Genomic DNA, 14,302 nt, shown 5'->3' with positions numbered 1-14,302 from the left:
GCCTTCAGGGTCGTCCATACATAGCACCTGTACCACACCCCCTGGGCATTGTCTCGTGTGTTGCAGGGACGGCCAGCATCATTTATCCCTTTCCAGCTCCCACTGCCACGCCCACACCAGCAGCCTGAGCCGTTCCTGTAGCACATGTACCGCGAAATTTAAGAAAGCTGAATTTGAACGGCTAACTTTCGGCTATACTTGGTCCGGGGAAAAAAATCATCAGTTGGCAAGACTTGTTTGTCTAGAAACAGCAAAAATATATGAATAAAGAGAGAAATAAGTAAATGAATAAATAAACAACGTCCTTGTACTGAAGGGGTTAATATATCTCCTGTACACCTCAGTATTCAAGATGGAAGGATGAAAATTCTAGCCCAAGTTAGAATTGATATACTGTATATATATTTTATGCGAGGAAGAAGGAACCTAAGGCAATTTTTTTTCCCATCACAGCAAGCATGTGTTAGTGAAAGAGTTAGTCTTGAAAAATCCGTACGCTGATGTGGATTTATTGGGGGATTTTATTGTGACTTATTTCACACAGTTTTCTTCGGCAGAGGAAATTCTTAGTACACTACAAACTTTCACCGCTGTGGTGGACATAAGCATGGATACCCGGTACATACTTGCGGTACAGGCATGGATACATAGTGTACATGAATACATACAATACCTACATCCGTGTATACATGAATGCAGTACATACGTATACACACACATACATGCATGGTGACCTACAGAGCCTACATACATACCATGAATAGTTGATGGATGGATGGATAGATAAAAAGATCGATAGACAGAAATGATAGATAGATAAAGATTAAACATACTGATATAGATGAAGCTAACAGATAGATGCACAGATAGATGCACAGATAGATAAACCCACTTTTAACCCTTCCTCCCCCTCTCTCCCCCAGCCACCCGTCTGCTGTCAGGAAGGGGTACAGGCGCCATGGAGTTCACCCAGCCCCAGTACTGCGCCTCCCTCCTGGAAAACACCCCCCTGGCCGCCCCCGTCACCGCCGTCACCGCCACGCATAGGGACGGTGGGTGGGACGCTCTCTCTCTCTCTCTCTCTCTCTCTCTCTTTTTGTGTGTGTGTTTCTTCGTTTCTTCACGAATTTTCTCTCCCCCCCCCTGTGTGTGTGTGTGTGTGTGTGTGTGTGAATATCTACCTAACAGCTATCGTCCCTACCACACCAGTATCGTAACCTACAGTACTTCGACGTCCGCACCAGCTCAGAAACTAAATCGCAGAGTAAAATGTATGAAGAGATTATACTTCTAGATGTTTTGAGAGAGAGAGAGAGAGAGAGAGACGAGTTCCAGTCAGGCTTTAATATTATTGAATTATAGCGTGGGGAGGGTTGGGATTAGGTTTTGAGAGAGAGAGTTTCATTGCGTAAAGTTTAATGTTTCTGAATCACATTGTCAAGAAATTTGAGAGAGAGAGAGAGAGACGTAAATATTGCTGATCTATAGTAGCCGACAGGTTGTGTGTGTGTGTGTGTGTGTGTGTGTGTGTGTGTGGGTGGGTGTGTGAGAGAAAGAGAGAGAGAGAGAACGTAAATATTGCTGATCTATATTACCCGACAGCTTGTGTGTGTGTGTGAGAGAGAGAGAGGAGTTCCAGTCAGGTTTTAATATTATTGAATTATTGTACCGTGAGGAGGGTTGGGATTAGGTTTTGAGAGAGAGAGAGAGAGGAGCTCCAGTCATGCTTTAATATTATTAGGTACAGCGTGGAGAGGGTTGGGATTAGGTTTTGAGAGAGAGAGAGAGAGAGAGAGTTCTTACTGGAATGAGAAAGTTTACCCTGGCAGTAGTTAAGAAGGCACTGCGAGAAGTTTGAGAGAGACTTAAAAAAAAAGAGAAAAGAAAAGAATAGTTCACAGATTCTTCAGCAGTTTCCCCCCTGCATCATTTTTCTCTCCGTTTTCTTCGTCTATAATTCTTTGTTTTTCGTTTTATTTCCATGCTTTATTATAATATTTCTTTCGTCGTTTATTCTGCTTCCTTTCTTTACTGCCCTGCGTTTTCTTTATGTCCCTTTTATCCATCTTCGTCATTACTTCATTTATTTTCGCTCTCGTCTTTATCACTTCGTTTTCTTTTCACTCATGTCTTTCTCTTTATCATTTTCCTCTTTATCTTGGACATTTATCTCCTTTATTATTTTCCTTTTCTCCTTTATTCCTCTCTTTATTTCCACGTCTTTATCGCCCCTTTGTCCTTTCTTCCAGGCATCCATCTTTTATCATTTTTTTTTGCCTTGTCTGTCTCTATATCAGTCTTCATCAACCATTATTATTATTATTATTATTATTGTAGTTTATTATTATTATTATTATTATTATTATTGTTGTTGTAGTTTATTATTATTATTATAATTATTATTATTATTATTATTGTTGTCACCGTCGTCGTCGTCGTCGTCATGTGTCATTATCCGTCGTCATTATTATTATTATTACTATAATAATAATAATAATAATATTATTATTATTATTATTATTATTATTATTATCATTATTATTATTAGTAGTAGTAGTAGTAGTGTTAGTAGTAGTAGTAGTGTTAGTAGTAGTAGTGTTAGTAGTAGTAGTAATGTCAGTATTTGTCATGTCAGGAGCGTAGGGATCCGGAGCAATGCTACTTATTCCCGACCTTTAAGGAACTGACCAGCCTCGCACGTCCCTGAGTGGCATTATGCGAAAAGTAAACCTAATTGTTCCTCGCATGTAAACCCTTTTGAACCCCCATCCGGTTGGAGTCCTTAACCCACTAGACCACCAGGCGTCATTGGGCCATATGGTTACCACCCAGCGTAGTAAATGGTTATTAGGGTTACAGGAAACCATTTGACCTGTTGCATATTGTAGTCATGTGAAGACAACACTACATCGAGTGAGTGGATGGTGGAATGGAATTAAATGACGAAACATAACAACCTGTGACTTCGATATAACTAACCATTTCTGTTACGTGACGTATTTCTAGAGGCGATTTGTTTACCATGGTTACAGGTACCATTCGGCTTGTCCCATAATGTAATCACACGAGGACAGCACTACATCGAGTGAGTGGATGATGGTATGGAATAAAAAAAAAAAAATAACAGCTATCCCTTTCGCTTCGTGACGTATTTCTAGAGTTGATTTATGTTCATCAGAGGGAACTGGGCCACCGCCATTACTTGAATAATTCCTCGTAGTTCCATAAATTTCACTGTCCCTTACTTTTGAAGTAACAGCGAGTCTCCTTGGTTACTAGTCAAATCGGTCCTATATTTTTATTAATCGAAATTCACTGACCCTTAGTTTTGCGGTAACGGTGAGTCTCCTTGGTTACTAGTCAGATCGGCCCACCATTTTTTAAATATCGAAATTCACTTTCTTACACCGTTTCTTACACACCCTCCCAAACTCATCCACCACGCCTCTCTCTCTCTCTCTCTCTCTCTTACTTAACCCGCCCTGGGAATGGCACTTCTCTAAGACTTTTGTAAGACTTTTGTAACTTCTCTCCCTTGACGAATTTACCCCATTGAGGAGAGATCTGTCTTGCTGAGGGAATTAAGGGCAAGAGGCTTTTTACGGAGGGATGTGTGGAGAGAATGGAGAATGAAAGACTAAGAGGGTGTATATAGGTGAAGTGGAGGGAGGGAGACCGAGGATGTGGTGGAGAATGAAAGAGTAAGAGGGTGTATATAGGTGAAGTGGAGGGAGGGAGAGGGAGGGGGAGACCGAGGATGTGGTGGAGAAGGAAAGACTGACTAAGAGGGTGTATATAGGTGGAGGGAGGGAGAGGGAGGGGGACACCGAGTATGAGGTGGAGGGATGGAGTTGAGGGGTATATGGGGGAGGGGGAAGTGAGTTGAGGGGAGGGCAGTCAAGTGGTGGATGACAGAGCAACTGGAAGGCGTTTTGTCTGCGGCCACCCTTTGCGGGATTAGGGCGTCGGGCTATAGATAGATAGATAGATAAAATCGCCTCACAGTATCGAGAATATAGCTTTTTTTTATGCAAGGAAGAAGGAACCCAAGGCCAGAAGCCGGTAAAATTGTTCCCGGCAAGAAAAAACAAAAACAAGCCAGAGTGTAGTTCTTCCTGTGCATTCAGAAAAAACAACAAAACATGGACACTACACAGGCTACCCAATCCTGCGATACGTATGCCGATGTCGCTCAAACCTGTGTGCTTACTTTACCCAACTTCTTATATATTTATTTATTTGTTTATTTATTTCCTTTTTGAGGGGCTGACCTCCTTCAAACAGTCCCAGCTCCTGTTTTTGATTATATTTTATTTATTTATTTTTTTTTGACAAACAGTTCCAACTTGTTTTTTTTTTTTAGGGGGCTGACCCCCCCTCCAAACTTTTTTTTTTTTTGTTTTTTTTTTTTTTTTTAGGGGGCTGACTCCTCCAAACAATCCCCCCCCCTTTTTTTTTATTTTTTTTTTTTTTTAGGGAGCTGAATTTTTTTTTTTTTTTTTGAGGGGGCTGACTTCCAAAAATTTTTTTTTTTTTTTTTTTTTTTTTTTTTTTGAGGGGACTGACCTCCTCCTAAGTCACACTTTTTTTTTTTTTTTTTTTTTTTTTTTTTTTTTTTTTTAAAGGGGGCTGACCTCCTCCAAGAACTGTTCGTGGGGTCACGCTACCCAAATAAATAACGCAGTATGGATGACATGAACTGAGATAACAAAGCCGTATCTGTCATCCTTCCGTGGTTTGAAGTTTTAAAATTTGGTGATGGTTGCTGACCCCCCCAAAAAATCATGGTTGGAAAAGTGTATCCAGTGAAAGACCCTCGTAGTAAGCAGACGGACTCACCTGGGAAGTATCATTTAAATCCATCAGTGAAATGGCGGGGGACAGGGCGACTTGGAGGCGATTTGTTTGTGGCCACCCCAAACGGGATTGAGGCGTCTGGCAATAGATAGATAGATAGAGTCGCTCCCCCCCCAGAGAGAGAGAGAGAGGGAGGGAGGGAGAGAGAGAGAGAGAGAGAGGGGGGGGGAGAGTGAATGAGTGTGGGTATGAATGAATGAATGAATCTCGCGTAACGGTATGGGTCGAGGTGCCTATAATGATATATATATATAGAGAGAGAGACAGACAGACAGACAGAGAGAATGAATGAATCTCGCGTATCGGTATAGGGCGAGGTGTCGAAACTGATAACAGCCGACTTCGCAGGATTGAAGAGGGTGAAAGTCTGTGGCAACTTAAAATGAATAAACTAGATAGATGTGAGACCATACGGGGCATCGCCAGAGAGAAGCCCGTGTGTGTGAGAAAAGCCTTAGGGAGCTAAAGTTAATCTCTCTTGCTTTGATTTTCTTCCAAGTAACGCCAGATCATTTTAGTCATTTTAGAGTGTGTGTAGTAGTCTGAAGCCCGTATTTTCGTGGGTAAAGGAAGCTCCCAAACACCTCTTCCTAAGCGATTTATTTTTTATTGCACGTAGCTAACCTCTTCTGTGTTACTTAAATCTAATATCACCACACTCTTCTTAACGTACCGAATTATGTTCACTATCCGTGTCCATAAATTAGTCGCTCAGGAAGAGGTGTTAGGGAGCATCCTTAACCGACGAGAGTACGAGCCTGAGAGTGTCAATACAGGATCCAAATTTGCCCCCCACACCTGCACACCTGCTAAATTTCTCCCCCACACAAGCACACCTGCTAAATTTCTCCCCCACACCTGCACACCTGCAAAATTTCTCCCCCACACCTGCAAAATTTCTCCTCCACACCTGCTAAATTTCTCCCCTACACCTACGCATCTGCTAATTTTTTGTTCCAGTGCGTCATATATATATATATATATATATACTCCAATTTAAGTTTTGCTCGAAAGTCAGAATTTTGGGGTGTTTACTGAACTTTGCATGTGTAATGAAAAATTGTAATGGTAATAATAATAATAATAATGTTAGTAGTAGTAGTAGTTGTAATAATAATAATAATAATAATAATAATAATAGCCATACTCGGAGTGCTGTATGAATTTCACCAGCGTGGATGTTCGGTATACAAATTAGTGTCATTGTGAAGAAGGATGTGTATGCTATTGAATTTATTGCACATTTAATTTACGCGTATAGTGCGGCAGTGTGGCAGGCGTGTATGTTTTAGTGTGTGTGCTTTTACTGTGTGTACTTTGGTGAATATACATTGGTAAATAAATTTTTTGCGTGTGTGCTTCATAGCTATTCTGAGGTTGTGGTGTGTGTGTGTGTGTGTGTGTGTGTGTGTGTGTGTGTGTATACAGTAGGTATTTATGTGGGTACTAGGTGCACTTGTGTGGCTACTGCATGCATGTGTGTGTGTGTGTGTGTGTACAGTGGGTATTTATGTGGGTACTAGGTGGGTTTGTGTGGATATTAAGTGCCCTTGTGTGGATATTTTTTCTAAGAGGATTTTACCGATACATAGAGCGTTTGTGCGGGTACTGGCAATCATATGTACTGGTGGCTGGACTGGTGTGGGTGTGTTTGTGTGGGTACTGGACATTACTGGTGCGGTACTAGAGGTGTTAGTGTGTATGGCTACTAGGAGGCTGTGGTGGTGTGTGGTTTGTGGAGTGGTGATGGTGGTGGTGCTGTGGTGTGGTATGTTGTGGTGGTGGTGATGATGGTATTGTAGTGTGGTGTAATGTGTAGAGTGGTGGTGAGGTATGGTGTTATGGTGTGGAGCAGTGGTGGTGTGATATGGTGTTTTGGTGTTATATGATGTTCCTGTGAGTTGTGGTAGTGGTGGTATTAGGGTTATGGTGTGGTGTTACGGTGTGTTGTATGGTAGGAACGGTTTAAAGGCAGTTGTGGTAGGGTTATGGTGTGGTGTTAGGGTGTGTTGTGTAGTAGGAACGGTTTTAAGGCAGCTGTGGTAGGGCTATGGTGTGGTTAAAGCAGTTGTGGTAGGAGTGGCGGGCTCTGATACTGTTTTATGTGTATTATACTGCACTATAATATACCTATATTTAATATGCCTCTAAAATTTAACACTTTATGCAATTATTCAGTTTGATAGAATAAAATATAGTAGTGTTTAATCTTTTATATGTTGTGGTAAAATTAATTATGTATATTAGAAGCGTGTGAGTTTTTACCATATTCTCGTTGGGTTAGGAGGCTCCCTAGCACCTTTTCCTCATCGATTTATTTTTCCAAACTGCCCATTAATATCTTCTTTCCGTAACGATTTTTTTTTACTTATATCTTTTTAAATATCGACCTACTGGTAGATTATAAATAACACAAGAATAGTAACCGAGCAGTATCGGAAGTAAATCGGTAAGGAAAAGGTGTTAGTAAGCATCCTAACCGCGCAGGAGTACCCCCACCCCCCATGTCACCCACATTTATTCTCTACGGTTAAGGAAGCTCCCCTAACACCTCTCCGTATGCGATTAATTTTGCGTATTATACCCTGCCGTCTAATTCCCATATATAAATCCTTCAGTTATCGCCATACTTTGCTTAAATAACATGCAATAGGAGGTAAACCAGCCACGTCCAAAAATAAATCGCTAAGGAAGAGGTGTTAGACGAGACATGGAATTTCGTTTTAGAAAAATCATAGCGACTTTAGAAAGGCATGTTTGTTTGATTTTGTTGACTTATATATTAATTGATTTTTTTTTTTTTGGGGGGGGGAGGTGGCACCCGTAGATGAGGATTTTTTCATTTATATATTTAAGTTTACGTGAATGATACTTTTATACTGACTCCTGATTCCATAATGTGTGTGTAGGAGGTAGTGTACAGTTGCGGACAGTAATATCAATCCACTGTCGAACGATACATAGCAAGACGGTGAACGATAACTTTTGAAGCCTTGTGTTGTTATCATAGAAACCCAATAGTCTTTTCGGAATATTGTGGAAGTGTTTCGTAATTCATCGACCAAAAAGTGGAGCGATATTCCCGTCCGCAACTGTACATGGGGAATACTGTCTCCAGCCTCCATTTTTAGTTCCTTCCTCATATACTCCCTATTTCATCTTTCTTGCCGTTTTCTCCATATTCATTACTGTGGAAATTATCGTGTGCATCAATTATCGTCAGCCTTTTCAACCATCAGGACTGTTAAAATTATGTGCTCCATTTATCGTTAGAATTCTAAACCATTTGCCCCATTTTTCTATGGTATGATTATTTCTGAAATATTATAATAATAATAATAATAATAATAAACATGATAATACAAATAATTATAATAGTAACAATAGTAGCAATAGTAATAATAATAATAATAATAATGATAAAACAGCTGTAGAACCTATTATCATAGCTAAATTAATGCCCAAAACACACACACACACACACACACACACACACACACACACACACACACACACACACACACACACACACATAGTAGCTGTCAATAGTGTTTAATTAAATGGGTCACACAGTCATGCACTTTTCAGTCGTAAGTCGAGAAACAAGCTTGTGTGTGTGTGTGTGTGTGTGTGTGTGTGTGTGTGTGTGATCTGTCTGCTTGTGTGTGTTTCTGTATCTCGTCTCTCTATCTATCTGTCCATCTGTGTATCTATCCACCTATCTATCCAATTTTTAACTTATCCTATCCACAACTTCTGACCCTATCGCCAAAGTACACGCGTTAGTTTGTTGGGTGTTTTTCTTCCCAAACATTACAACTCTCTCTCTCTCTCTCTCTCTCTCTCTCTCTCTCTCTCTCTCTCCCAAGCCTGAGGTACACGACATTCATAACATTCTTCCATGTGGTAATTTATGGTATGCGAAAATCATTTTTTTGACTTGGTCGGTATTGTGGGCTCAGTAACAGTAGGAAAACAGAAGATAGTGGCATTTGCAAGCATTTTGTGATGGCAAGGTTATTTGTTAGTGCCGCAAAATAGTGTGTGTGTGTGTGTGTAGATATAGATATATAACCTATACACACACACACGTGTACATGAATTTCTCTATTTACAGGAATAGTTCTATCCATCCACAACATACAAACACTGCCTAAATATTTATATACCAGATTGATATATAGAATTCCTGCCACGTAAAAAAAATATAATCCTCCTTACATACCGCCATCATCAACTTCTTTGTCCATGTATTATATTTTTTTCTCACCATCTCTGCTGTAAGTCGTGTTTTTTTTTTTTTTTTTTTTTTTTTTTTTAAAGGGGAGAAAAGGACAAAGTTAATATTTTTTGTCTCCCATTTTTTTTCTCACCCCATCCCAGTAGGAGTGAAAGTTCTCTCTCTCTCTCTCTCTCTGGGGGCGCGGTAGCACAGTGGTAGCGCGCTGAGCTTGTGATCGGGAGGTCGCAAGTTCGAGCCTCGCCCGGGCTACTGTTGCCGGGAGGGGTAGCTCCCTCCTGTAACCCTAGCGGGGCTATATGGCCTTAGTTGCCTAGCTCGAGGAATTCATTTCTCCATTTCTGTGTGTGTGTGTGCGTGCGTGCGTGCGTTCCTGCGCGCTAGGGCGTGTTTGCGTCCACACGTGTGTGTTTTTATTAAGTTTTCTCTCCCCTTCCCAGCATCAACTTTTGTCTTTTCTCAGTAGGAACGAAAGTCTGTTCTTGCCAGTCATTCCTTCAGTTCCTGTGTGTGTCCGTATGTGTGTCTTTGTCTCTATCATTCCATCCGTCTATCTTTTTATGTATCTGTCTGTCCATCCGTCTGTCTTTCTATATCTCTCTCTCCATTAGTCTATCTTTGTATGTATCTATCCATCCCTGTATCTCTCCATCCGTCTATCTTTTTCTGCATCTATCTATCCATCCGTCTGTTTTTCTGTATCTATCTATCCATCCGTCTATCTTTTTCTGTATCTATCTATCCATCCGTCGATCTTTTTCTGTATGTATCTATCCATCCGTCTGCCTTTTTCTGTATCTATCTATCTATCCGTCAATCTTTTTTTGTCTATCTATCAATCCGTCTATGTTTTTCTCTATGCATCTATTCATTCGCCTTCGCCTAGCTTTTTGTCGATTTTTCTCCCTATCAATTCATCCATCCTTCTATCCTTTTCTGCATGTATCTATCCATCCTCCTATCTTTCTCTATTTTTATCTATCCATCCGTCTATCCCTGCCACTTATGTATGAACGCCTCCAAGTACAGAGTTTTATTTGTTACTGATATATATATATATAACTATGCTTTGTTTTTCTCCCAAAATACGTAATTGCTTTCCTTCTTTTTCTTGTCTTGTCTTTTTGTCTTTCCTCCTTTTCCTTTCTTGTCTTTTTATTTCCTTCTTTTCCTTTCCTGTCTTCTCATTTTTCGTTCATTTCCTTGCTTGTCTTTTTTCCTTCCTTCCTTTTCCTTTCTTGTCTTTACTTTTTCTTTTCCTATTCTTGTCTTTGCTTTTATCTTTGTTTTCCTGGTCGTTTTTCATTCCTTCTTTTCCTTGTCTTCTTTCCCTTTCTTTTCTTCGTTTTCCTCTCTTCTTTTTTCTCTTACTGTCTTTTTTTTTGCTTTTTTTTCCTTTGTTTTTTTATGCTTTGTTTTCTTTTCTTGTCTTTTCTTTCCTTTCTTTTCCTTTCCTTTTTCTTGTCTTTCTTTTCCCTTTCCTGTTTATTTTTTTCGAACTTTTTTTCCATTCACTTCTCTCTGTTTTTCTGTCCTCTTTTTGACCTGACTGCATCCTGTCTTTCCCCCCCCCCAGGGTGGCGAGTGCGGTACAGCATCACGGGGGGCAATAAGGATGGACTGTTTACCATCGATCAGAGCACCGGGGTTGTCAGTCTGGCGGCACCCTTAGACTACGAGCTGCAGCATAAGGTGAGATGGATAGATAGATACTTACATACATACATACATAGGAAGTGGATAGATGCTGACATGTGGAGAGAGAGGTGATGGTGATAGATAGATGGATAGATAGTAAGGTTGGATAGATAGATAGAGTAGAGATAGATAGGAAGTGGGTAGATAGATATGTGGGGAGAGAGAGAGAGGTGATGATGATAGATAGATGGATAGATAGTAAGGTTGGATAGATAGAGATAGATAGGAAGTGGAAAGATACTGACGTGGAGAGAGAGAGAGAGAGAGGTGATGATAGATAGATAGGTGGATAGATAGATACAGTAGAGATAGATAGGAAGTGGATAGATACTGATATGTGAAGAGAGAGAGGGAGAGATGATGATGGGTTGTTCGCTATCAATCATTATCACTTTCCTCGCATCCCTTGACTGCCGGCTTCACAACGAGATGGGTGAGGGATAGATGGATAGATAGATAGATGGTGGATTGATAAACAGATAATTGAGATCGGAAGCGACATAGCTGGAGGGATAGATAGATAGATAGATAGGTAAATAGATGGTCGATTGATAGACACATAGATAGTGGAGATCAAAAGCAACACAGATGAAGGGATAGATAGGTAGACAGATGGATAGATATTAGATAGATTCATAGCAGTATACGTATATGATAGAGATAGATAGAAGGATAGACAGATGCGTTGAGTGATAGGTACAGACACAGATAGATGATAGATAGAAAGTTACATAGAAGGATAGATAGATGCATTGATAGATAGCTATAAACAGAGAGAAGAGCGACATTGAGAGAGGAATGGATAGACGGGTAGATAGTTGGACTGATAAACTTAGGTGATAGATCGGAAAAGATAAAGATGAATAGATTGATAGATAATAGCTATAGGCAGATTGATGACAGAGATCGAAAGAGACAGATAGATAGATTGATATATACGAGACATAGATACAGATGGATGATAGATAGAAAGCGACGTAGATAAATAGATGGATAGACAGATAGATAGAGAAGGGGTAAAGATATGATAGGTGAAAGGGATTGACAGATGGATGGATAGATTTATTGACAGAGATCGACAGATAGATAAATAGATGGATAGATAGATATAGAGAATGTTAAGTAGATAATCAGATACATGGATAGATAGGTACATATATAGACTAAAAGATAAATGGAGGAAGGAAAGAGGGAGGGAGGGAGGAAAGAAGGAAGGAGGGAGGGAGAAAGATGTAGCGATCGTTAGCAGAGTGGAGTGGCGTGGAAATACATGAACGTACTTGATAAATGGGTAAACAGAGAGAGAGAGGATTGGATTATTGCTTAAGATTATTATCCTTACTTGATGTGTATTATTCTTTGCAGTACATGCCCTTTCAACGCCTTACATATTTTAGGGTAAACTGTATAGATACATTGTAAACTTTATGTATACCAGGTTAAGCTTTATAGGTATTAGGTAAACCATGCATAGACCTTGGCAAACAGTAAATATTCTTGAGCAGACTTTACATGTGGTGTGGTAAACTTTACACATTGCCGGGTAAACTTAACGAAGACTTGGTTAACTCTACAAAGACTGTGGTTAACTTTACAAATACTGTAACTATAAATATTGTACTGTGGTTAACTTAAAAAATACTGTGGTTAACAAGTACTGTGACTAACTACAAATACTGTGGCTAAATACAAATACAGTGGTTAACTTTACAAATACTGGCTTAACCTTACAAATAGTGTGGTTAACTTTACAAAGAGTGGCTTAACTTTACAATGATTCGGTTAACTTTTCGAATACTGTGGTAAACTTTTCATATACAGTACTGGGGTTTACTTTTACTTGGGTTTACATTTACTGGTGTTGGGGTGAACTTTACATAAACCGGTGTAAACTTTAAATACCAGAGAGTAGACTTTGCAGACAACGAGGTAACTTTAAAGATACAGGGGTTAAAATACATATAAAGATTTCATGTATACTGGGAAATCTTTTATGTATACTTAGGCGCACTTTATGCATACCTGGGGAAACTTTAAACTCTAATTTCCATGAGTAAACTTGTATAGGCAAAAAAAAATAGATTAGTGAAAGTATGTGTAAACAAACAAATGCGAGTGATTCTTCAGCTTGTAAACCTTTGGCATCCAACTACATCCCTCCCCCCCCCCCCCTCGCTCTCTCTCAGTGTGGTTTTAGAAGTGAGTGGGGAGACATTGACTCCTCCTCCTCCTCCTCCTCCTCCTCCTCCAATACCCACCTAATTAAAAACAGTATAACAAAAAATACTTCCATATAATTTAGTCTTTTAGGGTCCGGCAAATACAGCAAGAACAAATGTGAAAAGTAGCCGTATTGAAGGGGTTATTAGAGAGAGAGAGAGAGAGAGTTGTAGGATTGGCCCTGTTCCCTCAGATGAAAACAAACCAGTTTTACCCATGGCAACGATGGGGTTTAAATTGCTGACTGGGGAAGGGTAGAGAAGGATTTGGTTCAGAAAATGGATGGGTGGGAGTTTGTTGAAAGTTAGGAGCAGAAAATACTGACTTGAGGTGAGGGGGAAGTAGGGAAAGGCTTGCATTCTGCGTGGAGAGAGAGAGAGAGAGAGAGCATGGAAGAGAACGAAGGAAAATACGTGGATGCTTTAAGAAAGATAAAATTACTGAATGAATGCTTTGCAGACCATGAAAAAAAAGTGATGGATGTCCGAGAAAGAGAGACTGTAAAAAAAAATTACCGTATCGAAGGGGTTCTTAGATAAATAGAGAGAGAGAGAGAGAGGATGTATAAAATCACCTTATCGAGGAGGTTCATAGATAAATATAAACAGAGAGAGAGAGAGTCTTCTCAAGGTAGCAGGAACAGTAAAGAATCGCCATATCGACAGGGTATGGAGAGAGAGAGAGAGAGAGAGTGAAGGTAGCAGGAACAACATTAAGGAATCATCACAGCCAAGGGAGTTGTGAAAAAGTACTTGTTCGAAAACTTTGGTACGATTCAGAAGTTCTGTTTGGGGCGTTGAAAAGTTATAGGTGTGTGTGTGTGTGTGTGAGAGAGAGAGAGAGAGAGAGGGAGGGAGGGGAGACAAAACACCTACAAGGATGAGAGTAAGAGCCAAGGGGAGGACATGACAGGCTGTGTGAGAGAGAGAGAGAGGGAGAGAGAGGTGACAGGATAAGACGGAAGACATGGCTAAAGAGAGACAACAGCCTATCCATTATCTAGATTGAGGAGGTGTTCGTCTTTAGCCTCCCCCGCGAGAGAGGGAGAGAGAGAGAGAGGGAGGGAGGGGTAAGGGTGATATATTGGCCCAGAGGAGAAAAATATGGAGTGTGTGATCTTACGCATGGGTGGCACCAGACGCCCTCGCTGCTTACGAACTAATATGCGTAAGAAGCAAATATTTTCGTGTCTTTCACCCTTTCGTTCCTTCTCACCTCTTTCGTCACGTATTCTTTCGTCTGCAATACTTTTTTCGTTACATTTTTTCGTCTTTTTTAACTTTCTGT

The 14,302-nt window shown here is 40.1% G+C and overlaps 1 protein-coding gene across 1 annotated transcript in view; it reads left to right on the top strand.

Annotated features, from left to right (window-relative positions):
- Nucleotides 1–958: 958 nt before the first annotated feature.
- LOC145409107 (putative neural-cadherin 2) overlaps nucleotides 959–14,302 on the top strand; it is a 68,407-nt gene continuing 55,063 nt past the window's right edge. The window contains exons 1-2 of the mRNA XM_080279649.1: nucleotides 959–1,052; nucleotides 10,674–10,789. Of these exons, the coding sequence (XP_080135775.1) occupies nucleotides 959–1,052; nucleotides 10,674–10,789 (210 nt within the window). The remainder of the gene's footprint in view (nucleotides 1,053–10,673; nucleotides 10,790–14,302) is intronic.

This window comes from Coenobita brevimanus, chromosome 79, assembly GCF_032717465.1.
Source record: "Coenobita brevimanus isolate Jiangsu-jjx chromosome 79, ASM3271746v2, whole genome shotgun sequence".
Lineage (NCBI taxonomy): Eukaryota > Metazoa > Arthropoda > Malacostraca > Decapoda > Coenobitidae > Coenobita > Coenobita brevimanus.
Note: the sequence above shows the minus strand (reverse complement) of the source record. Positions and strands in the feature narration are given on the sequence as shown.